The sequence below is a fragment of the Mytilus edulis genome, chromosome 7, assembly GCF_963676685.1.
Source record: "Mytilus edulis chromosome 7, xbMytEdul2.2, whole genome shotgun sequence".
In the NCBI taxonomy this organism is placed as follows: Eukaryota; Metazoa; Mollusca; class Bivalvia; order Mytilida; family Mytilidae; genus Mytilus; species Mytilus edulis.
Window position 1 is genome coordinate 1916209 of NC_092350.1, and position 27922 is coordinate 1944130.

General features: G+C 32.3%; 1 protein-coding gene across 2 annotated transcripts in view; it reads right to left on the minus strand.

The window, feature by feature from the left end:
* Nucleotides 1–27922, minus strand: part of LOC139529719 (uncharacterized) — a 195308-nt gene that overhangs the window by 66996 nt on the left and 100390 nt on the right. For both annotated transcript variants that reach the window (XM_071325575.1, XM_071325576.1), the window contains one exon: nucleotides 18570–18681. In XM_071325575.1, the coding sequence (XP_071181676.1) occupies nucleotides 18570–18681 (112 nt within the window). The remainder of the gene's footprint in view (nucleotides 1–18569; nucleotides 18682–27922) is intronic.

Sequence of the window (27922 nt, forward strand, 5' to 3'; positions counted from 1 at the left end):
CATCTGTATTGATAGCAGACATTAGCAACTCCCCGTAATTGCCAATAATGGGTAATTATGGTATTGTAATTAGATTTACAGGAAAACAATAATGTACGGACACCTAAACAGAGTAGTGTTTGTTTGTTCAGTATTAACCTGATGTTTTCATAGATATTCTGAAGGCTGAATAATTGACTACAAACCTTAGGTGCGTTTAAATCACACAGTTCATTGGAAGATGATTGAAGGGGAGGGGTAGTGTTCTTATAGACACCAAAGCTCTCTTTTTTGCAAATTGATAAATAAGAAAATATGATGAGAAAGATTCAATATTTTTCTTCTGTGTCCCTCTTTTTGAAAAAAAAACCCCACTGCAAGCTGAGATTAGTTAAGAGTACTTATTAACCTTCAGATAACTATAAAAACACTACTGAGTTCTGTCCATTAATGTATGTCATCATTTTTATGAACTTTTACAGATTGTAGAAAAACTGGTTTTTTTTATGGTACTGGATTTCATAGATTTAAAAAACACTGCATACAAGCCTTAAGTAAATGAATTTTGTAAAACGCTTAAATTTGTTCTTTCCCATATACCAATTGATTTGTTTACACAAGTTTTTTTTCAACCCTACTGGGGGATTTTCAAGTCATATAATAATGTAGAAGTTTATCTTCATACATTGTATATGCAAATTATGACAATCACAATATTTGTAAACATGATATTGCTCTTATATGTTAAAGTGCTAAATGACTTAATTTTCGAGCACTTGTTGTACCCTAATCCTTATCAACCATGAGATTAATTAAACAATTAAAAACTACTTTTTCATGATCATGCACAGAACATACATTTTCCTTGAACTTCAGGTGGCTATTATCTAATCACTACCACTAGAAACATTATGCAACACTTAAAATAATCAGCACTAATTGCAGCCAAAACTTTGATTATTTGCAATTGATGTTGTTTGTCAGCCATTTACTTTCTTAAAGACAAAAAACATAACTTTACCAACAGCTTGATTTTAACAAAAGATATCCAAGCAGTCTGCATGAGCTAACTTTGATGATATGAGTAAAGGGAAAGTGTAGGCTATTTTGTAGCAGTCTGCATGAGCTAACTTTGATGATATGAGTAAAGGGAAAGTGTAGGCTATTTTGTAGCAGTCTGCATGAGCCAACTTTGATGATATGAGTAAAGGGAAAGTGTAGGCTATTTTGTAGCAGTCTGCATGAGCTAACTTTGATGATATGAGTAAAGGGAAAGTGTAGGCTATTTTGTAGCAGTCTGCATGAGCTAACTTTGATGATATGAGTAAAGGGAAAGTGTAGGCTATTTTGTAGAAGTCTGCATGAGCTAACTTTGATGATATGAGTAAAGGGAAAGTGTAGGCTATTTTGTAGCAGTCTGCATGAGCTAACTTTGATGATATGAGTAAAGGGAAAGTGTAGGCTATTTTGTAGAGTAAAGGGAAAGTGTAGGCTATTTTGTAGAGTAAAGGGAAAGTGTAGGCTATTTTGTAGAGTAAAGGGAAAGTGTAGGCTATTTTGTAGAGTAAAGGGAAAGTGTAGGCTATTTTGTAGCAGTCTACATGAGCTAACTTTGATGATATGAGTAAAGGGAAAGTGTAGGCTATTTTGTAGAGTTAAGGGAAAGTGTAGGCTATTTTGTAGCAGTCTACATGAGCTAACTTTGATGATATGAGTAAAGGGAAAGTGTAGGCTATTTTGTAGCAGTCTACATGAGCTAACTTTGATGATATGAGTAAAGGGAAAGTGTAGGCTATTCTGTAGAGTAAAGGGAAAGTGTAGGCTATTTTGTAGCAGTCTACATGAGCTAACATTGATGATATGAGTAAAGGGAAAGTGTAGGCTATTTTGTAGCAGTCTGCATGAGCTAACTTTGATGATATGAGTAAAGGGAAAGTGTAGGCTATTTTGTAGAGTTAATGGAAAGTGTAGGCTATTTTGTAGAGTAAAGGGAAAGTGTAGGCTATTTTGTAGCAGTCTGCATGAGCTAACTTTGATGATATGAGTAAAGGGAAAGTGTAGGCTATTTTGTAGCAGTCTGCATGAGCCAACTTTGATGATATGAGTATTGGGAAAGTGTAGGCTATTTAGTAGAGTTAAGGGAAAGTGTAGGCTATTTTGTAGAGTAAAGGGAAAATGTAGGCTATTTTGTAGCAGTCTGCATGAGCTAACTTTGATGATATGAGTAAAGGGAAAGTGTAGGCTATTTTGTAGCAGTCTGCATGAGCTAACTTTGATGATATGAGTAAAGGGAAAGTGTAGGCTATTTTGAAGAAGTCTGCATGAGCCAACTTTGATGATATGAGTAAAAGGAAAGTGTAGGCTATTTTGTAGCAGTCTGCATGAGCTAACTTTGATGATATGAGTAAAGGGAAAGTGTAGGCTATTTTGTAGCAGTCTGCATGAGCTAACTTTGATGATATGAGTAAAGGGAAAGTGTAGGCTATTTTGTAGCAGTCTGCATGAGCCAACTTTGATGATATGAGTAAAGGGAAAGTGTAGGCTATTTTGTAGCAGTCTGCATGAGCTAACTTTGATGATATGAGTAAAGGGAAAGTGTAGGCTATTTTGTAGCAGTCTGCATGAGCTAACTTTGATGATATGAGTAAAGGGAAAGTGTAGGCTATTTTGTAGAAGTCTGCATGAGCTAACTTTGATGATATGAGTAAAGGGAAAGTGTAGGCTATTTTGTAGCAGTCTGCATGAGCTAACTTTGATGATATGAGTAAAGGGAAAGTGTAGGCTATTTTGTAGAGTAAAGGGAAAGTGTAGGCTATTTTGTAGAGTAAAGGGAAAGTGTAGGCTATTCTGTAGAGTAAAGGGAAAGTGTAGGCTATTTTGTAGAGTAAAGGGAAAGTGTAGGCTATTTTGTAGCAGTCTACATGAGCTAACTTTGATGATATGAGTAAAGGGAAAGTGTAGGCTATTTTGTAGAGTTAAGGGAAAGTGTAGGCTATTTTGTAGCAGTCTACATGAGCTAACTTTGATGATATGAGTAAAGGGAAAGTGTAGGCTATTTTGTAGCAGTCTACATGAGCTAACTTTAATGATATGAGTAAAGGGAAAGTGTAGGCTATTCTGTAGAGTAAAGGGAAAGTGTAGGCTATTTTGTAGAGTAAAGGGAAAGTGTAGGCTATTCTGTAGAGTAAAGGGAAAGTGTAGGCTATTTTGTAGAGTAAAGGGAAAGTGTAGGCTATTTTGTAGCAGTCTACATGAGCTAACTTTGATGATATGAGTAAAGGGAAAGTGTAGGCTATTCTGTAGAGTAAAGGGAAAGTGTAGGCTATTTTGTAGCAGTCTACATGAGCTAACTTTGATGATATGAGTAAAGGGAAAGTGTAGGCTATTCTGTAGAGTAAAGGGAAAGTGTAGGCTATTTTGTAGCAGTCTACATGAGCTAACATTGATGATATGAGTAAAGGGAAAGTGTAGGCTATTTTGTAGCAGTCTGCATGAGCTAACTTTGATGATATGAGTAAAGGGAAAGTGTAGGCTATTTTGTAGAGTTAATGGAAAGTGTAGGCTATTTTGTAGAGTAAAGGGAAAGTGTAGGCTATTTTGTAGCAGTCTGCATGAGCTAACTTTGATGATATGAGTAAAGGGAAAGTGTAGGCTATTTTGTAGCAGTCTGCATGAGCCAACTTTGATGATATGAGTATTGGGAAAGTGTAGGCTATTTTGTAGAGTTAAGGGAAAGTGTAGGCTATTTTGTAGAGTAAAGGGAAAATGTAGGCTATTTTGTAGCAGTCTGCATGAGCTAACTTTGATGATATGAGTAAAGGGAAAGTGTAGGCTATTTTGTAGCAGTCTGCATGAGCTAACTTTGATGATATGAGTAAAGGGAAAGTGTAGGCTATTTTGAAGAAGTCTGCATGAGCCAACTTTGATGATATGAGTAAAAGGAAAGTGTAGGCTATTTTGTAGCAGTCTGCATGAGCTAACTTTGATGATATGAGTAAAGGGAAAGTGTAGGCTATTTTGTAGCAGTCTGCATGAGCTAACTTTGATGATATGAGTAAAGGGAAAGTGTAGGCTATTTTGTAGCAGTCTGCATGAGCTAACTTTGATGATATGAGTAAAGGGAAAGTGTAGGCTATTTTGTAGCAGTCTGCATGGGCTAACTTTGATGATATGAGTAAAGGGAAAGTGTAGGCTATTTTGTAGCAGTCTGCATAATCTAACTTTGATGATATGAGTAAAGGGAAAGTGTAGGCTATTTTGTAGAGTAAAGGGAAAGTGTAGGCTATTTTGTAGAGTAAAGGGAAAGTGTAGGCTATTCTGTAGAGTAAAGGGAAAGTGTAGGCTATTCTGTAGAGTAAAGGGAAAGTGTAGTCTATTTTGTAGCAGTCTGCATGAGCTAACTTTAATGATATGAGTAAAGGGAAAGTGCAGGCTATTTTGTAGAGTAAAGGGAAAGTGTAGGCTATTTTGTAGAGTAAAGGGAAAGTGTAGGCTATTTTGTAGAGTAAATGGAAAGTGTATGCTATTTTGTAGAGTAAAGGGAAAGTGTAGGCTATTTTGTAGAGTAAAGGGAAAGTGTAGGCTATTTTGTAGAGTAAAGGGAAAGTGTAGGCTATTTTGTAGAGTAAAGGGAAAGTGTAGGCTATTTTGTAGCAGTCTGCATGAGCTAACTTTGATGATATGAGTAAAGGGAAAGTGTAGGCTATTTTGTAGCAGTCTGCATGAGCCAACTTTGATGATATGAGTATTGGGAAAGTGTAGGCTATTTTGTAGAGTTAAGGGAAAGTGTAGGCTATTTTGTAGAGTAAAGGGAAAATGTAGGCTATTTTGTAGCAGTCTGCATGAGCTAACTTTGATGATATAAGTAAAGGGAAAGTGTAGGCTATTTTGTAGCAGTCTGCATGAGCTAACTTTGATGATATGAGTAAAGGGAAAGTGTAGGCTATTTTGAAGAAGTCTGCATGAGCCAACTTTGATGATATGAGTAAAAGGAAAGTGTAGGCTATTTTGTAGCAGTCTGCATGAGCTAACTTTGATGATATGAGTAAAGGGAAAGTGTAGGCTATTTTGTAGATGTCTGCATGAGCTAACTTTGATGATATGAGTAAAGGGAAAGTGTAGGCTATTTTGTAGCAGTCTGCATGGGCTAACTTTGATGATATGAGTAAAGGGAAAGTGTAGGCTATTTTGTAGCAGTCTGCATAATCTAACTTTGATGATATGAGTAAAGGGAAAGTGTAGGCTATTTTGTAGAGTAAAGGGAAAGTGTAGGCTATTTTGTAGAGTAAAGGGAAAGTGTAGGCTATTCTGTAGAGTAAAGGGAAAGTGTAGGCTATTCTGTAGAGTAAAGGGAAAGTGTAGTCTATTTTGTAGCAGTCTGCATGAGCTAACTTTAATGATATGAGTAAAGGGAAAGTGCAGGCTATTTTGTAGAGTAAAGGGAAAGTGTAGGCTATTTTGTAGAGTAAAGGGAAAGTGTAGGCTATTTTGTATAGTAAAGGGAAAGTGTAGGCTATTTTGTAGAGTAAATGGAAAGTGTATGCTATTTTGTAGAGTAAAGGGAAAGTGTAGGCTATTTTGTAGAGTAAAGGGAAAGTGTAGGCTATTTTGTAGAGTAAAGGGAAAGTGTAGGCTATTTTGTAGAGTAAAGGGAAAGTGTAGGCTATTTTGTAGAGTAAAGGGAAAGTGTAGGCTATTTTGTAGAGTAAAGGGAAAGTGTAGGCTATTTTGTAGAGTAAATGGAAAGTGTAGGCTATTTTGTAGAGTAAAGGGAAAGTGTAGGCTATTTTGTAGCAGTCTGCATGAGCTAACTTTGATGATATGAGTAAAGGGAAAGTGTAGGCTATTTTGTAGAGTAAAGGGAAAGTGTAGGCTATTCTGTAGAGTAAAGGGAAAGTGTAGGCTATTCTGTAGAGTAAAGGGAAAGTGTAGGCTATTCTGTAGAGTAAAGGGAAAGTGTAGGGAAAGTGTAGGCTATTTTGTAGAGTAAAGGGAAAGTGTAGGCTATTCTGTAGAGTAAAGGGAAAGTGTAGGCTATTCTGTAGAGTAAAGGGAAAGTGTAGGCTATTCTGTAGAGTAAAGGGAAAGTGTAGGCTATTCTGTAGAGTAAAGGGAAAGTGTAGGCTATTCTGTAGAGTAAAGGGAAAGTGTAGGCTATTCTGTAGAGTAAAGAGAAAGTGTAGGCTATTCTGTAGAGTAAAGGGAAAGTGTAGGCTATTCTGTAGCAGTCAGTTTTTATCAGTGGAGAAAGCAAGAGCGCCTCAAGAAAACACAACCTTTAAATTCTTAATTTAGCAGATAAACTGACAATCCTTTTTAATTAATATAGGATTCAAGCACAGTTGCCACATGCAGGTTCAAATTCACAATCTCAGTGTTGAAGACCACTTGGCCTCGACATCCCCTAAATTTAAGTGCTATACATCTCTAATCTATTTCATAACAGTTAAAACTAGATTGTGAAAAGGAGAGAAACAGTTAATTTATAAAACTGAGAATGTCAAACTATCCTTTCGTGCTAGGGATTTATAAGCCTATGGTATCTGCCAGCAAGAGAGACAACTCTTAAAACCAAATTAATCGTTTGGCCCTTATATCAGATTATACCATAAAACACTTTCTAACAAGCTTAAATTATCCTGCACTTCTGTGAATACGCCAAGAATCTACATTGTACCAAGAAGACAGAGTGAAGTGTGTAACATTATTACTGCACTAGTTTATTTTGTCGTGACTATATGACATAAAAGTAAATATATAATATTCTCGGTCAAGTAACAGTGATGGATGCTATACTATATAACAGGCACATAGCCAGGAACTTCTTAAAGAGGTTACTTTGACTATGAATAGGGCTCAGACATGATCAGGTTATTCTACTGTTTAACCATTAGTTCAACAAAAAGCTCTTCACTAAAAGTGCATGTTGAAGGCTATACAGTGACCTATAGTTGTCATTTCTGTGTTATTTTGTCTCTTGTGGGGAGTTGTCTCATTGGCAATCATATCCATCTTCATCTATTTTCAAAGAGAAGGACATAAAAACACTCAAACATCAACATTTATGAGAAACAAGCTAAGGGAACTAACTCTTTTTAAGATTATCTTGAACCAACATTCTTTTTTAGATAAATGCTGAAAGGGGTGAACCAAGATTAATCAATAACAAAATAATTGTGGTGAATGCATCAGAAAAAACAAATATATGACCACTTGCAAAAAATCTTGTTACCACATGAATGGTCAATGAACTTCTTCGTCTAACGAACAATATGCACTGGTAGATCAGATAAGTTGTATGATAATATCTGACTACATTCTTCCCCAAACAGACAATGACCAATCCCCAATGTCAATGTTCTTATTTATATAACCTTTGCACCAGTCATGTAATTATACTTCAACAGATCGTGTGCAGTAAACATTTACATTGTTGTGAGTACCGTTACATACAATTAGCAGTGTAAATGTGGAGAGATAATTATCAAGAAAAAAACAAAACCATTGGTTGAAAGCAAATAGAAAAGGCAACCTTAAGTTGGCAAAACCAGCAAAACAAAGTAAATTAACAACTTCTTCCTGAAAAAGAAAAGAAACTGCAATATTGATTACTCAGCAATTTTTCCCCACAAAAATAAACAATCACATTGCCTTGGAAAAAACAGTAGCAACTACATTTGATTATTTATTCCCAAGCTTGACCCTTTTTTCAGGTTAAATCTACCCACAAAAATCATACACCAGAAATCTATGTGTTATTCGTTGAGATTAACAAAAAGTGACTGTTTAAGATATAAAGATGTGGGTAATTTCACCTTGACACAGGTTTTCACTTGGGTGGGTAGGGTCAAACAATTTGAGCCGAAATGTTTAAAAATCGTTTCAAATTATTTAGTTCGCCCTGTAATAAAAGACCAGTTAGATTCAAAGAAATATGTCACATGATGTCATTTTCTAAGTCACATGATATCATTTGTCAACCAATTGCAATAAAAACCATTTCAGAAATCTTCTATTATAAAAAAATCTATCAAACCTTGACTTGAGCAAATAGATATAAGAATATGTGGTTTGGGCACCAATGAGACAACTCTCCATCCAAGTCACAATTTGTGAAAGTAAATCATTATAGGTCAAAGTACAGAATTCAACTTAAGGAGCCTTGGGTCACATCAAACAGCAAGCTATAAAGGACCCCAAAATGACTATAGTGAATGTATAAATATAGTTCTACAAAGATACAACAAAATACCATAAACTGTATCTTACCAAAACTGACAGCTTTCATCTCTTAGTGTCTTATCACTTAAATTCCAATAAAAAATCTCCAGGTATATGTATTAAGAAAACATTTAAAATATTGGCATTTATGTTCTATCTTCCTTCATATTGACTCATTAGCTGCGAAAACGTAGCTCTATTGTCCCTTGATTTTTTTTGCCATATGGTCCGCAAATATCAAAAATCATCAAAAGGACCTTAAGAGCTACGTTTTCGCAGCTAATTGACTGATACAATCAAATGTGCTAAATGGAAAATGATGTGTTATATATAATGTCCTACTATAAAACATCACAAATTATAGGTGCAACGTTTGATAATGCTTTTATATAACGATTTTATAAGAGAAAAGAAAGTCACTCCCCTGTAAAATGTTTTAAGCAGAGATTTCAGAAGGGAATTTTATTTTATATTTTGGCTGTTTAAACAAATAACTTATCCATCATTCATGATACACAATTAGGAAACAGTTGGTGGTTGATTCTGGACTAAGTAGATTTATATATGCCTATAATTGTCTAACAATCTAGCAAAAAATAGACCACTGTCCTAGGTAAATGGTAGGATCGAGTGCTTATGAACTTAACTTACAGTTTACTACGCCACATTCTATGTGGACCTGTCCAATTGCTGAGGAGCATTAATAGGCAGTTGGTTTTTTTATTTGAATTGTTTCACATTTGTTATGTCTTATGGCCTTTTATAGCTCACAATACAATCTCAGTTTTGATCATTGTTGAAGGCTTCAACCTAGAGTTACTTATATTCACCTACTTTGGACTCCTTCTGTTAAGTTTGGACCAATTAGCTTATTATAAATTCTTCAAATCAGAATGTACTACACTATATAATATATATATATATTTTGTTGTGCAGGCATAGGGTGCACTATCTTGTTAATGTATCAGAAAGTATGTTAATCTATCTACTTTAATGTCTTTTAAAATTAGGAAAATCAAAATCTTAACAATATGTAGAATATCTTAGTGCATGTTTAATATGTCCATTAAAAATACATATAGGTGTAAAACAGTGTTAGTAAAGTTTAGCAGACTTTACAATGCAATATATTAAAATGTGAAAATGAAAAACTTACTTTAGTTCAAACAACCATTATTAGGTCTTTCCACCTTTCCGTGGAAAGACCTATTGGATTTCTTCTTCTGATTATTATTATTATGACCTATAAAGCTTCAGATTATATCAACACAGATCCTATGATATATATGTCTAGTGAATGCATGTCCTAACAAAGGGACACATACATCTTATCCTATATATCCACAATCTTATTGTTTCCACATATTGATTAAGACACATGCATTGACCTAATACAAACTTTTTGAGCTGTGATAAATAGAAAGAAATATTCTGTTACATATAAACATCTGTCATAACCATGTTTGAGATACTGTCCCATTTTATATCTTTTTGAAGTGTATATATAAAGACATTGACAATCAAACAATCAATTTCCAGTGGAAATCTATAACTAACAAGAATGTGTCCAAAGTACATGGATGCCCCACTCGCACTATCATTTTCCATGTTCAATGGACCTTGAAATTGGATAAAAAATATAATTAGGCATTAAAATTAGAAGGATAATATCTAAGGGAACATGTGTACTAAGTTTCAAGTTGATTGGACTACAACTTCATCAAAAACTACCTTGACCAAAGACTTTAACCTGAAACATGCACTTTCATTTTCTATGTTCAGTGGACCGTGAAATTGGGGTCAAAAGTTTAATTTGGCTTTAAAATTAGAAAGATCATATCATAAGGAACATGTATACTAAATTTCAAGTTGATTGGACTTCAACTTCATCAAAAACTACCTTGACCAAAAACTTTAACCTGAAGCGGGACAGACGGACGAACAGAAGGACGGACGGACGAACGGACGCACAGACCAGAAAACATAATGCCCCTCTACTATCGTAGGTGGGGCATAAAAAATGGGAAGAAATACAACAGGGGCATCAAAAAGCATGTCAAGGATAGCAAAACAGAAGGACAAAGCCATCACTTAGATATAAGAAAATGTGGTATGTCAGTGCCAATGAGAAAACCATCCAAGTCAAAATTTATAAAAGTAAACCATTATAGGTCAAGGTACAGTCTTCAACACGGAGCCTTGGCTCACACCGAACTGCAAGTTATAAAGGGCCCCAAAAATGACCAGTGTAAAATCATTCAAACGGGAAAACCAACTGACCTATCTATCTGAAATACAATAAAGGAGAAACACTTATGAACGTTACATCGACAAACTAAAACTACTGAACATCAGGTTCCAGACTTATGACAGGTGCAAAGAATATTGCAGTGAGTTCAAACGTTTTAATAAGTACCAACCTTCACCCTTATCCGAAACAATAGTGTTACATCACAACATAGAAAGACAATTATTTACTCCTGATTTTTCTTTCAGAGAACATAAAGTAGGTAATAAAAAAAACATGTAAAGGATAAAAAAAACCCAAAAGGACAAAGTTTACTCCAGAAATTTTTCAGAAAGCACAAAAAGAGGTGGAATATAAAGAAGATACCTCAAAAACCATAAGTCAAAAGGAAAACAATTGACAAAGAGAAACAAGAGTTCACAAAACAACTTACAGAAAACTAAAATTCAGCAATAACATTAGGGTGAAGTACAATGCCCTTGAAGGTACACAGTTCCTGTTTCTAAAATTGTACCCATCAAAGGACTCATTTCAAGTAGAATTTTGGTTAAAAAAAGAGCCCTTGTTAAGTGAATCAATGGATCGATTATTGGTGATTAAACCACTTGAACCACACAGTGGCCACACAAAAAATGGACAATATCCATAGCCTGCTTTCACATTCAATAACAATAGACTAAATCACACTGGTGGCTGAAATCAACTTTACCATTAAAACCCTCGGTTCAATAGGTTCATTGTAAGTAGCAACCATTTGTCAAGGACCACATTGTAGGATCACCATTGTCAGTCGTACACTTCCATCCATAAATCACCAAGTACAATTGATTTCACAGAAAATTAATGCACTTTCACAAAACAATCAATGGATACCAACGTGGCATGTATACAAACTGTATAGTTTTGTTTACTTTCAAAAGAATACAATACAATAAAGAAAATGTATTTTGCTATCCCCCCTAAATATGTATTTGATTTCAACCCTTCTGACCTCATCAAGACGCTATATGATTTATTCGTCAAGTTTTCTACAATACAATCTCCATCTGATCAGCATACAAATAGAGTCCTATACTATAATGTATATATCCTGAAGGAAAGTATAATATGGAAAAGGTAATCATTTTATGGAAATTAACTTGCCATCATTTTTCTCTAATAATTCAATTTGTGGAATATAGAGACTGGAGATACTATCCTGTGTCTGCACAAACAGAAACTGGTTGATGTGTCAATAAAGGATCCAGACTAAGGACTTTACAGTGTATATACATTTTTCTTACTGAATACCATATATCAATATCTAATGCAGTTTAAAAAAGTCAAAGATCTATAAAAGATCTTTTAATTTTGTTATAATTTTTTTAATTTTTTCTGTTCAGATTTTCATAAATATTCAGACTGCTTAAATAAAATGGATTAAGGTCAGGCTCGCGGGTATAAAATTTTAGAAAAAAAAATAAACATTAACTTTTCATTACAAATTTTATTTATTACCTTTAGTAGTTGTTACTTTATCATATGGTACAAAAAACATTCCAAAAAATCAATTCGTGTTGGCCCCTGAGTGAGGTGACTTTTAAAATATAGATATCATTGAAATATCTTTTTTAACTCATCTGTGACCTATATTCTTTATTGTTGTTGTCAATTAAGCTGCACATAAACCAAATAATTGTAAAAAAAGCAATTTCTGTAATTGAGTTCTTTTTTTATTTCGAAATAATAACCGCTATTTCTTCTATTAGTTCAACAGAAAAAAGGACATTAACAAAAAAGTATGCTTCTTTTGAAGGCAGATTGTGAGCAAAATGAACAGTGACCCCATTTTTTTATTTCATTTTTCTATTAAGTATACATTAAATAGGAAAGTCTGAGACTTATAAGTAGAATTAAATCTGTAAGGCCCTACCGACCAGAGAGGTAATTATAACCTGAAGTTGTCTGCCCTTTCCTTTATGAGGGTCTGGATGGGGGGTCTGTTATTCTGTAAACATTTCATTTTTACCCCTTTTTTCTCTAATCTTTAAAAAATTAACCCATTTTTTCTCTAATTTTCATTTTTTTGGCCCGTTATTCTCTAATCTTCATTTTTAAAGGGCATTATTCTTTAATCATTTAACCCCATCCAAACCCTCCTTTATAAATTGTCCCTCTTTTCCAATGAAAGTTGCCTACCCTTTCCTATGTATTAGTTGCCCATTTGTTAGTTATTAATCCTTTCCTGTATAAGTTGCCTTATACATTAATATAAACAAATCACAATTTCCTTTACTATATATAGGCTGCCTACCCTCTCCTAAGTAACTTGCATGTACTTTCTATTTCCTTATTATAAGAGAATCATATAAGTAGCCTATTATTTTCTATTTTATAATTATAAAATTCACCATAAATTTCCTGCACTTTTCAAATTCCATAACTAGCACATGTACTGAAATATTGTCAACTTCAAGCAACCGTTCTTACATTTGTAGTTAGTCCAGGTTTTGCCAATGTCTAAATAGTTAGGAAGCCAACACTTCACTTAAACTATAAGAAATGAACATATTCAGGAAGATGTTTCTACTCTATTTGGCCTTTTAACTTTTTTGGATTCAAGCGTCACTGATGAGTCTTTTGTAGACGAAACGTGCGTCTGGCGTATATACTAAATTTAGTCCTGGTATCTATGATGACTTTATTGACTACTAACACCCTTCAAAGTGATAAGTAATTAAGGATAACGGCATTTTATTAAACTATTAAATTACGTGTTAATTATTGATGTTATAAAAGTGTAAGTTTTTGAACGATAAATTATTCTACTGACATGGTACCCTTTATAAGGAAAATGTACATAGAAGTGTTTGACATTTTAAAAGTATAATAATTGCATGATTTTCAGAAAACAGATAGTTGAATGTCAAAGGAATTGATAACATTTAGTTACACGATACTATATAACCAGATGAAGCTTGGTGCTATATAACAACAAGATTTATATGCTATGACAAGAAGTTGCTGAGAAAACTGTTATTGAAATGTATGTCAGACAGGAATGTTTTAAGCCATGTGCTGAGACAGTATACTAGAGTAGTGATATGGATTTATCTCCCCTTTTGATAACAACATTTGGCAGAATGATATAATGTTTAAACCTTTGTCACAAAACTTTTTTTTTGTCTTTTGGAAAAAAAAGATTATCTTGGGAAATAATTATATTATATTTTTTAGACAGAAAGCCAGCATACAGAAATTATAAACAGACTTAAGAAGCCTTTTGTAAAAATAACTTTGGGAAATTAAAGGAAAGCCTAAGAGTAGAATTTATTATAAATCATAATGCCAGGTGTATTTTTAAGTTCTGCTTTAAAATTTGAAATCCTTAACAGTGAATAAAAAAAAAATTCTGCAATTAATGATTTTTGAATATGACAATTCATTCTGATCAAATCTTATCTTTATTTTAAGGAAACTATTAAAGCACACAGGTTACGTTTTCTATTCAACTTTGCTAATTTCAAAAATATAATAGACTTATCAGTTACATACGTTTGCATACAGCTTTTATAGGACTGCTCTATTCTCAGAATGACAGCAAATATTACATTTGTATATTTAACACTTCAGTATATTAATGAATTTAAATCCAAATTGCCTTTTTTTTTCATTATGATTTGCCAATAAATGTGATAGTTTGTCTTGTGAAGAATCAAGATCAGAGACATATACTAAGTAGTGTCTCTGGCAAGATTTAACATCAAACAAAACTCTGCAATAAAATATACACAGATAATCACAATGCAATTTATAATCATGCTTTAAATCCTAAAACAAAACTGAGACATTTTCTAAAATATCTCCTTTTACATTACTGAAAACTTTGAGTTGGAATCGATAATAATATATCTAAAAAATTATTGTTTTAATAATACTAAAAATGTATATATATGCACGGAAACTGACTCTTTAATTGGATTCAATAAATATTTTTATTTTCATTCTTTGTAACACTACCATGGTGTAAATAAAAAAATACCACACAAGGCCCAACTCCCTACAGGATATAACACTACCAGGTAATACATATTGTACCCTTACATCTATTTTTAAAACACATATATCTAATGCTATCTTGTTATTATTATGTTTTATCCTGTCACTGGTACCACTAATGTCTGTTAGGATACCAGTCTAAATGGGAACCAGATGTGGTCTCAGTACAGATAGTTCGACTGTAACCTTGCTATTGGATAATTGGACCATGATATTGATTGGATGAGACAAATCAATGGGAACCAGATGTTCTCAACAGGTATCCAGATCACTATCTGTTTGGTTTGATAAAAGAGTGCAATTCCTAACCTACATAAGCACTTTAATTTGGGCAGGGAACCCATACATCTGGGAGGAAACTGATCAGGTTGATTAAAGTTATGATTTATTTTTGTAACATCTGATGAAAAGATTTTAAACATCTTATATTTTACCCAACTTCTGCACCACTCAAGAAAAATCAAGCCTAAATAAATATAATTAAAAACATTGAGGTATTTTAATTGTCAATTAGGTAAGATAATCTGAAACCTTTAGGGGCTGATATTAGATTTCCTAGAAATGAAATAGGTATCGATACACTAAGGGTGGGGGTGATAGAGGGACTAGAATACCAATTAGATTTCCTAGAAGATAATACGAGATAGGTATCGATACACTAAGGGTGGGACCGTGGGGGTGTTAGAGGGACTAGAATACCCTGAAGATAATATGAGATAGGTATCGATAATCTAAGGGTCATGTCAACACTGAAAATGTCCATCAACCTATTCCACAGAGCCTCCTATATACCCCCCCCCCCCTAAAAGTTGGTTTTTAAATAGAGCTGGCAACTTAAGTCACTAATTAAAGATTATCTATGCTTTTGAAAATAAGAGGGAGATTCTCAGCTATAATTTCATCAAAGGGGAAAGCTTTGAGATGAGATATAGCCCAGAAACATCCAGCTATAATTTCATCAAAGGGGAAAGCTTTGAGATGAGATATAGCCCAGAAACATCCAGGCGTTGAAATACAATTGATAATCTGTTTGTCCCTAATTTCATAGGAGACATCAATGAAGTTTAACTTATGATGTCAACATGTTTTCATGCTACTCAACTGAGAATAACCATTGACAATAACCATTGACAATCTAATAGCTTGAGATGTAAAATTATCAACGTTATATATAAGAAAATTGTGATAAACAGACTGATTACAAACCAGGGATAAGCCTAACTAGGTTATTGTGACTTAATTTCATCTTAACATCACTTTTCATTAACTCTTTTTACACTGATGACAGATAAGAGGTTTTTAATATAAGTTACTAATTTTCATCTATATACTAAAGTAAGCTACAAATTATAGGGATAAATCAATACATAATCTATGTGGAATACAAAAAGTGCAAAGGTTAAATGCAGATTTACTGCTACTAAAAAAACTTATATCCCCAAGAGTATACTTTTCTTTGTCATAACTGATATAATATTCCAGCTCTAACTTAATAATGTTAAAGCATGTTGTATAAGACCCATTTTAAATTCTCCTTTATGGATTTGTACAATTATGAATGGTTACAAAACATAACCTTTATCAGTTATGTACAAACAACTGGTGGTCACTCAGGGTGGTCAGTGCCAAATGGTGTTATTATATTATACAACAGCTGCCAAACTGACCAGTCATCAATTAAGGCAATAATGTAATTATATTTTTATATTGTTTATTAGTTACAGTGAGTTATTGTTTATTATACAGTATCTACCAGTACCCTAGGACCAATCATAACCAGACTTTCATAGCATGGCGCTGACTTGGTATATTAAGAAAAACGGCTGACTAATTTAACATAGACATGGACAGGAATTGTATTTTTATTCCTTTGTTTACAAAAATATCCTAGTTTCTTTTGTTTATTACAAATTTACACAGAAATAACAGATTTTTCATTGTACTGTTAAATTAAGACTTCCTGTCCCACCAAAATAACAATGATGAGTATAGTATTAGTATATAGCTGACGATGTATCAAAACCTGTCAAACTGACAGAGAACATTACAGCCTCACAGTTATATTACTTCTTAATGCAGGTCTAAAATAGAAAGACGCTTCTTAATGCAGGTCTGTATGTTAAAATAGAAAGAAGGATAAATATATATTATCATATATAATTGTAGAAAGATATAAAAAGATTTAAACTCTCAACCTTCTGACTAAACTCTCACAGGGGTAATATATGAGACAAATTACTGAGGTATTTTTTCATGCAGGTCTGTTCATCAAAATAGAAAGAAGGATAAATATTTATTATCATATATAATTGTAGAAAGATATAAAAAGATATAAACTCTCCCCCCTCTGACTGAACTCTCACAGGAGTAATATATGAGACACAATACTGACTTATTTCCAGAGAACTCATTAATGATTTATTTAATCCAATATTCAAGTTTTATTACCTTATAAATTCTCCCACTTTTTCTACTTGAGGTCTCACATCTTATGTAAATGAGATATTGGCATTTTGAGTTAATTATTCTAAATTTAACAGTTCATTGAATTCTATAAGAATTTTGTGCATGAGCAATGTCATCTATAATTGAATGAAATAAACCCATTGTGTCTAAAATACAGTTTATATTTTAGTTGCTATCATATTTTTTTGAGAATTCATCCATATTACATCTAATAAATTGATTTACCAAATATTTCAACCAATATATATATACATGTATACAAAATGTCAAATTTTAATTATTATATATAATTTCACACATACATAAGGTCACAAAAAATGTTTCAATGAGCACACCACTATTCTTTTTAATTCATCTGTTTATACAGTGGAACCTGTCTTAAAGATTTGACTTAGGGAGATCAAAAAAGGGTTCTCATTAGACAGGAGGTATTTTAATAAGGTTAAAAAAACTTGAAATGCACTACCATCTAAAATAAATGGTCTTATACCTATTGGTGACTTTCTGCTGTTGTCTGTTCTATGGTTGGGTTGTTGTCTCTTTGACACATTCCCCATTTCCATTCTCAATTTTATTATAACATAGGTTTTTTGTTAATACAGGTTGCACTGTCTCCTTAAACATTGTTGAAGTAGGTTTGACTGTTTTTGAAATGCTGCATCTTTGTTATCTTTGGAGATATATAAAGACACTGATGTGGACTTGTGGACCCAATCTGCCATTTTTTGCATGGCATTGTCAGTTTTAATGACATATGATTTTTGAATGCAACCACTTAATTTTCTTGAATTATACTGTTCAGAGCACCTTACATTTTGAACAAAAATACAGTTCCATTTACAGAGGAAATTTAATTGAAAATCAAAGACTTTTAAACAATATCTTAAAACACATTTACAAAATCTAATATTAACTACAAGTTAGACTATTTCTTACAGATGTAAACACAGCCTTGATGAGGTTATTATGAGGTATCATTAATGATATTAACTACATCTGTGTTTTGATGTGCACATGCATTACTCCTACTTCATAATTTTTTTATTCATTGCTTTTATACAATATTCAAAGGAAAGTCAATTAACACTGCAACTTCCATTTGGTGGGGTCAAAGGTCAAGAATACTTTAAGAAAATAACTACAGAATTCAAATATCATATTAAATATAAGTGACTAAAAGCATAAATTCAATCATTGCACATTTGTGATTTTCTTTTGGTGTACTGACATCCACATTCAAGTGGTTACAGTTAAAATGGTCTCATGTCAGCTTATTGCATGGAATAAAATGGTCTCAGGTCAGCTTATTGCATTGAATAAAATGGTCTCAGGTCAGCTTATTGCATGGAATAAAATGGACTCAGGTCACTGTATTGCATGGAATAAAATGGTCTCATGTCGGCTTATTGCATGGAATAAAATGGTCTCAGGTCACAGTATTGGGATAAAATGGTCTCTGAGGTCCGCTTATTCAAATAAAGTGATCCCATTTCAGCTTATTGGAATAAAATGGTCTCAGGGGGGCACCTGCCAATTTCTAACCCTGAATGAATAACCTATGTTGTGGGCTACAGGGGGGCACCTGTTTATTTCCAACCCTGAGTAACAATAATCTTACCTGGGCCCTTACTGCCGCCAACTGAATGTTTGCCATTCTTATTTCATTTCGTTTTCTACACATATCTTCTTGGGTCTCATAAACTTTTGAATAAAGATGATTTGCTAAATTTCTGAAAAATAAAATAATTTAAATATTTAACACTCACCTCATTTTCCTCATTATATTTCATAGGTACCAGATCACTGGTGGTTTTACTTCGTTGTTTATATTTCATACTTCCACTTTTTGATTTAGTACTAGAATTATGAGATCGCCCTCTCATACTTGGAGATTTTTCAACTTTATTCCGTGATTTCATACTCTCCGATCGCGTAAGATCAAGGTCTTTTGGCCTCAGTGCCATTTCTGTCACTATTCCACTGTCTTTACTTTCTTGTTTTGAGAACTGGTTGCGTTTATATTCCTGATCGTATTTATTCATAGAAATTTGTCGTTGAAGTTTTGAGCGTGTTTCTTGAGGAGATTTTGGCCTGGTACCTGTTGACATATCACTATTGTTGGTTGGACTTCTCATTCCAGTATCGGATACTGGCATTTGTTATTTTGCAAGATTGTTCTGTTTGAAAATGTTTTCATCAATTTTTATTGTGACTAAATTCAATAATCAGCTTGCAGGATAAAACTAATCATCTTTTTCTCATTAATATAATACACATAAGAGAACAACCGTTAGGTATAATGTAGGTTGAGAAACGATTTTCTTTTTTTTACAATATTAAAAAAAATACAAAAAAGTTTGTATAAATTGTTATTTCCAGGTATGAACAAGTTGCAATTACTATCCACTTTCTACGAAACAATTTAAAAATTAAATACTTTATCAATGTCTTGTAGTACAAACTGTTAACGCAATCAAAAGAAATCAGCTAATTAAATCCCTCAAGTCATTAGTCACAAATAATTGGCTTCAAATGATTAAAAAAATCCCACTCTAAATTAAATGAAATTACGAAAACAGAAGCGAAAAAGTAGCGAAATTGTCACAGAGTATTTTTTTTTTATCCATCCAATATCTATCTATCTGTCGTCTGCTAAGCACTCTGTAGATAAGATGTTCCAGGTAGGAACCTTACAGATAGATGTATAGATATTCTAGTGCCAAAACTGTCATCTGCTAAATATTACCGCTAGAACACAATGTATTGTCTGATTCGTCGTTAACTTTTTCTATCATTAGCTTCCCCTAAGTCAGTAGGGGATTGCAGCCTGTATAGATCTATAGCTTGCTTTCTATGTTTTTATACTCGATTACATTTTTCTGATTTTCTGCCAAAAAATTCTCAATGTTTAAGATTGGTAAATGGTTTCTATTTCGTTTCTGCATATATGTTATCAAACTCTTTGTGCAAACTTTGTTGTTTTAGACATAGTAATAATAACCACTAATCATACAAAGGATTATTTAAAATACAATATTTCAACATATCTAAAGATTCTATCAGTTGATTACATATGTAAAACAGAAGTTTATATTTCATTATTTATAAAATAAATATATATTTGCAATTATCGAGGCAGTAAAAACATATTCAAGAATATTTTTTTGAAATTCTATCAATATCCAAAATCATTAAAAATGCATACCCCAATCAGAAAACATCCTTAAACAGGCAGTAAATTGTATAATAATTTAGTTAAATTGATTAGTTTCATGGAAAACTGTTTTAAATAAACAATTCCACAAGCATTAAAATATTCTAACATGACATGTATTTCCTACAAATATAATAAATGAACCGGTGCACTAAGTTCATGTTAATCAATATAATATGTAGGAACAATTGTTATAAAAACTAATTAGTTTGATCATTTATCCAATCAGAGTTGATTAATCAGTAAGGTCAAGGTTAATAAAACCAAGAATACACACATTGATTATGGAGATTTTAGATCACTTGTATACAATATTTCTGAGAGTATGAAGATCAAGATTACAGGTCATTTAAGTTAATATATACTCTCACAGTTTATGTGAAAAAAGTGGCAGAGGGTATGGTCTTTCATGGAATTAGGGATCATGAATGCTACTTATGCTGGTCCATTTTGGTCAAATCCCACCTGCACCCAAGTGGAGGGTTATCAAGAAACGTTGCCAACAGACATCTCATTTTTAAGGACATGTTTTTATTTACTTAAAAGTGCCCCCCCCCCCTATCTGATGTCCTAAGAGGGGTACACAGCCCCAGTAATGATTGGTATAATTTCTAGTATCCTCATTCTAATTAATAATTGATATGTATCATGCTTGCTTTACTAAGCAATTTTTTACCCCTGCCCCCTTTTTGTAGGCTTTGCTCTTTGTATATTAAGGCTGATGATAAGAACTACATGAATTGACTTCAGAATACATTTCATACTGTGGATATACTTTCTGGTCATACAGACAAATCATTACTATCATGGCTCAGAATAGGAGGAAAACATAGTTTTTATGATTATTGATGCCATAAAAGAAAGACATTTAAAATGCAATAATGATAGAGAAATTACTTTGTAATGTATTGAAACTACAGATTTATAGAAAACATAAGGTGAAATAAACAAATGCCCACTTATAGCGCCCTCTGTGATAGCTGTATGTTTTTTTATTCATGATCTGTAACAGATGAAAGGTGATTTGTAGAAAGAGCTGAGGGATTGATTAACTTTAACTTAATTAGAACTCTGTTCATCTGATCTAACATCTGTGTTCTTCTTCAGTTAATTACAAACTTGTGGACTTTATCTCCTTAATATTTTTATATTAAAAACTTGTGGACATAACCTCCTTAATATTCATATATTACAAAGTCCTGGACATTATCTTCTTAATATCTTAAAATTAACCAGCATAAACTTATTCTGATTAATTAGGTCAGACAGAAATATTTTAAAAATTACAAATGTCAGAAAAGTTCTGCTGTATTGTATCAATTGATTGATTGTTGGTAGCTTAATGTCCAGTGGCAAATATTAAATACAAATGTCAGAAAGTTCTGCTGTATTGTATCGATTGATTGATTGTTGGTAGATTAATGTCCAGTGGCAAATATTAAATACAAATGACAGAAAAGTTCTGATGTATTGTATCGATTGATTGATTGTTGGTAGATTAATGTCCAGTGGCAAATATTAAATACAAATGTCAGAAAGTTCTACTGTGTTGTATTGATTGATTGATTGTTGGTAGATTAATGTCCAGTGGCAAATATTAAAAACAAATGTCAGAAAAGTTCTGCTGTATTGTATCCATTGATTGATTGTTGGTAGATTAATGTCCAGTGGCAAATATTAAATACGAATGTCAGAAAAGTTCTGATGTATTGTATTGATTGATTGATTGTTGGTAGATTAATGTCCAGTGGCAAATATTAAATACAAATGTCAGAAAAGTTCTGATGTATTGTATTGATTGATTGATTGTTGGAAGATTAATGTCAAGTGGCAAATATTAAATACAAATGACAGAAAAGTTCTGCTGTATTGTATCGATTGATTGATTGTTGGTAGCTTAATGTCCAGTGGCAAATATTAAATACAAATGTCAGAAAGTTCTGCTGTATTGTATTGATTGATTGATTGTTGGTAGATTAATGTCCAGTGGCAAATATTAAATACAAATGTCAGAAAGTTCTGCTGCATTGTATCGATTGATTGATTGTTGGTAGCTTAATGTCCAGTGGCAAATATTAAATACAAATGTCAAAAAGTTCTGATGTATTGTATCGATTGATTGATTGTTGGTAGATTAATGTCAAGTGGCAAATATTAAATACAAATGACAGAAAAGTTCTGCTGTATTGTATTGATTGATTGATTGTTGGTAGATTAATGTCCAGTGGCAAATATTAAATACAAATGTCAGAAAGTTCTGCTGTATTGTATCGATTGATTGATTGTTGGTTGATTAATGTCGAGTGTCAAATATTAAATACAAATGACAGAAAAGTTCTGCTGTATTGTATTGATTGATTGATTGTTGGTAGCTAAATGTCCAGTGGCAAATATTAAATACAAATGTCAGAAAGTTCTACTGTGTTGTATTGATTGATTGATTGTTGGTAGATTAATGTCCAGTGGCAAATATTAAATACCAATGTCAGAAAAGTTCTGATGTATTGTATCGATTGATTGATTGTTGGTAGCTCAATGTCCAGTGGCAAATATTAAATACAAATGTCAGAAAGTTTTGCTGTATTGTATTGATTGATTGATTGTTGGTAGATTAATGTCCAGTGGCAAATATTAAATACAAATGTCAGAAAGTTCTGCTGTAATGTATCGACTGATTGATTGTTGGTAGATTAATGTCCAGTGGCAAATATTAAATACAAATGACAGAAAAGTTCTAATGTATTAATTGTATCGATTGATTGATTGTTGGTAGATTAATGTCCAGTGGCAAATATTAAATACAAATGTCAAAAAGTTCTGATGTATTGTATCGATTGATTGATTGTTGGTAGCTTAATGTCCAGTGGCAAATATTAAATACAAATGTCAGAAAGTTCTGCTGTAATGTATCGATTGATTGATTGTTGGAAGATTAATGTGCAGTGGCAAATATTAAATACAAATGTCAGAAAGTTCTGCTGTGTTGTATTGAATGATTGATTGTTGGTAGATTAATGTCCAGTGGCAAATATTTAATACAAATGTCAGAAAAGTTCTGCTGTATTGTATCGATTGATTGATTGTTGGTAGATTAATGTCCAGTGGCAAATATTAAATACAAATGTCAGAAAAGTTCTGATGTATTGTATCGATTGATTGATTGTTGGTAGATCAATGTCAAGTGGCAAATATTAAATACAAATGACAGAAAGGTTCTGCTGTATTGTATCGATTGATTGATTGTTGGTAGATTAATGTCCAGTGGCAAATATTAAATACAAATGTCAGAAAGTTCTGCTGTATTGTATCGATTGATTGATTGTTGGTAGATTAATGTCCAGTGGCAAATATTTAATACAAATGACAGAAAAGTTTTGCTGTATTGTATCGATTGATTGATTGTTGGTAGATTAATGTCCAGTGGCAAATATTAAATACAAATGTCAGAAAAGTTCTGATGTATTGTATCGATTGATTGATTGTTGGTAGATTAATGTCCAGTGGCAAATATTAAATACAAATGTCAGAAAAGTTCTGATGTATTGTATCGATTGATTGATTGTTGGAAGATTAATGTCAAGTGGCAAATATTAAATACAAATGAGAAAAAAGTTCTGCTGTATTGTATTGATTGATTGATGGTAGATTAATGTCCAGTGGCAAATATTAAATACAAATGTCAGAAAAGTTCTGATGTCTTGTATCGATTGATTGATTGTTGGAAGATTAATATCAAGTGGCAAATATTAAATACAAATGTCAGAAAGTTCTTAGATTAATGTCCAGTGGCAAATATTAAATACAAATGACAGAAAGTTCTGCTGTATTGTATTGAATGATTGATTGTTGGTAGATTAATGTCCAGTGGCAAATATTAAATACAAATGTCAGAAAGTTCTGCTGTATTGTATCGATTGATTGATTGTTGGTAGATTAATGTCCAGTGGCAAATATTAAATACAAATGTCAGAAAAAATCTGCTGTATTGTATTGATTGATTGATTGTTGGTTGGTAGATTAATGTCCAGTGTCAAATATTAAATACAAATGTCAGAAAAGTTCTGCTGTATTGATTGATTGTTGGTAGATTAATGTCCAGTGGCAAATATTAAATACAAATGTCAGAAAAGTTCTGCTGTATTGTATCGATTGATTGATTGTTGGTACATTAATGTCCAGTGGCAAATATCAAATACAAATGACAGAAAAGTTCTGCTGTATTGTATTGATTGATTGATTCATTGTTGGTAGATTAATGTTCAGTGGCAAATATTAAATACAAATGTCAGAAAAGTTCTGCTGTATTGTATCGATTGATTGATTGTTGGTAGATTAATGTCCAGTGGCAAATATTAAATACAAATGTCAGAAAAGTTCTGCTGTATTATATCGATTGATTGATTGTTGGTAGATTAATGTCCAGTGGCAAATATTAAATATGAGACAACTCTCCATCCAATAGATATAGAAAGATGTGGTATGCGTGCCAATGAGACAACTCTCCATCACATAGATAAAGGAAGATGTGGTGTGAGTGCCAATGAGACAACTCTCCATCACATAGATATAGGAAGATGGGGTGTGAGTGCCAATGAGACAACTCTCCATCACATAGATATAGGAAGATGTGGTGTATGTGAGTGCCAATGAGACAACTCTCCATCACATAGATATAGGAAGATGTGGTATGAGTGCCAATGAGACAACTCTCCATCCAAATAACAATTTATAAAAGTAAACCATTATAGGTCAATGTACGGCATTCAACATGGAGCCTTGGCTCACACAGAACAACAAGCTATAAAGGGCCCCAAAATTACTAGTGTAAAACCATTCAAACGTGAAAACCAAAGGTCTAATGTATATTTAGGAGAATCAGGATTTGAATTAAAAGACTTTATTTGAGCCAATTTGAGCTCGAGATGATTTAGAACACCCAAAATTAAGACCCATGAAATTAAATTAAAAAAAAACCAGTGAGAACACAGAGAAATATTTTATCTATATATAATGCCACACGAAGATGCATTAAACAGAATGAAACAACTAGGAGTATAACCAGGAAGTGTGTAGCATACAGTAAACATAAAATATAAAATATTACAAAACTAAATCAAACACGCATGGCACAATCACTAAAGATGGAAATAAATTAAAAAATAAAAATAAAACCACATTAGGCATCCCCTGTGATCCATTGTTTATAGATTGTGAGAGAATTATGTTGCTGATTTTGAAGAGACAATTGGTTTTTTCCTCAATTCAAATGTCATGTTTTTGCCTTAGGTTAAACAATAACCATCTAAATCATGACTGAAATAAATGTAAAACTTTCGCCTACAAAATTTGTCATATCTTACACAGAGATAATAGATCTAAAGTCAGGAAAAAATTACTTTACTCTTCTATTTGCTGACAATATTTTAGTTAGAAATCAATACCATTAATTATTCATAAATAAAAATTGGAAGTTAAATAAAACACAGTCAGCAAACTAACAATATAATCCAACTAATCTGTCACATTACATGTTTGAAATTATACAGATAACGTTTTTTTCCTTTTTATGGTATAAATTTTTGCTTAAGGTGGTACCCAACACTTTCACTAAAATTAATTTGGCTCGTTTAATTTTCATAAAATTCTGTCAAAAATATAAAAAATTCAAAAATTTTGAACCAACCGTTTTGAAAGGAAAAATACACTGGTTATATAGCAGTTTGACAAACACCAGTTTTCATCATTGCGAAGCTTAATATTCCTTTTACAACACAACGTAATTAAAACGTTTAGCTGACTTTACAGAGTTATCTCCCTGTAGTGTTAGGTACAACCTTAACCTTTTTTGTAGTTGGATAGTTGTTTCCTTGACCATTAACCTACATTTACTTTAAATCTAGACTTCATGTGGTCTTGTTGTGTTGTTGTGTTGCTGTGTTGCTGTCTAATTCGTGAATACCCCACATCTTATTTAATTAATACAAAATTTATTGCTATTATCAACCTCAGTAATTTTTATGACCTATGTGCCCTAGGACCCCAAATCTTCTTATACTGTTAACTTAGGAATCACTGCAAGTTTTTTTTATAAATGTGAACAATTCTACTGGGTGAGGATAGCAATAATTAGAACTTGCATTTTGATAGTGAATACATAAACCTGTTTATATCAGCTTTTTTTTGAAATTGCAATAATCAATCTTGCATTTTTATCTTATCTCCAAAAATCGCAATAATAAATGCACTTAATAATGTCTGAATATACAGCATTCATATCCCATTTATTGCTGTTCTCAACTTCAGTAATTGTTACGGCCAATGAACGCTCAGACCTGATAAACACAAGGACATGCATTACGATCTACAGTAGACAACAAATACATCAGATATTATATGGTATCAGATAATATCTTGGCCAATTCATTTACGATCTACAAACTGACAAATTACCGAAACAAGAAATTGACCATAATCTGAGGATTACTAAAACATCATGTTTGGACGAGAAGTACCGAGAAGTAACGCCATATTTACATAACTGGTGACAAATTTCTATCCTGGGATGAGTCTCTCAAGCTCAAAAATAACAGTTATAATTGTTATATGTATAATAACGACGAAGTTCATTTACATAATATGTAACAGGAATAAATGGTTAAGTATTTATTTCTCATTAAAATGTTTTTCTGATTTTGTCAGTACAAATAAATAAAAATAATTACAAAGCCTTCAACAACAGCTTCAACTCTTATTATGCTATTGTCCATTGATCTGTAATTTCCATGTTTGTTTATAAATTTGTTTGTATTTCACAAAATGTCAAACCCATTATTTTGTTTTCTCAAAAGTATTGTATTTTTTGCCTTATTTAGTTTGAAAAAAGAAAGCAAATATTGGAATTTGGAAAGCCCTTGCGTGGGACATGAAAAAGTTCTCCTTTCCAGTGAGTCTGGTCATAAAATAAAAGCTCCAGCTAATTCATTCAAGTAAGGCAATTATGTGGTCAAATAATAAAAGCCTTAGACATGTCGACATCTATTATATTCAAGTAACGCTAGGGTTAGGCAAACTTATAAAATCATTTGATTTTTTTGGTTGACCATAATTCATAACTATCAATTTAGGTTTTTATTGGTGTATAACCTATAAAATTATATGATTTTAAGTTATTTAAAAATATTGCATTTTTTTTTTAAATATAGACATAAACTTAATTTGCTTGTCCCTATAAGTACACATTTGTATCTTATTATGTAATAAACTTGTTAAACATCCTAATGTGTTTTTCTGATTAAAGATTCTATGGCATGCATAGAAACTATAAAGTTATAGATGATAAAAATTTAAATCATAAAACTTCAAAGTTTAACACGGAAATTGGTTACTCCTATTTAGTCCTTACTTTTTAATTAGCACTCTGACAAGGAATATTTCATTTTACTTTTTTTGCTATTATATAATGTTTTCTAGTACCGGTATAATATTGTTATGTATTGACAAATATGCATGTTTATATAAAGAAGATGTGGTATGAGTGCCAATGAGACAACTCTGCATCAAAGTCACAAGGTATAAAAAGTTAATAATAATAGGCCAAAGTACTGCCTTCAACACAGAAACTTGGCTGTTACCGAAAACAGAAAGCTATAAAGGGCCCAAAACAATTTGAACAAAAAAACAAATGGTCTAATCTATAAAAAAAAAAAGTTTTTGTTTTGTAGATTTGCCTTTTTGTGTAAAAGGTCTTTTTATTTAAA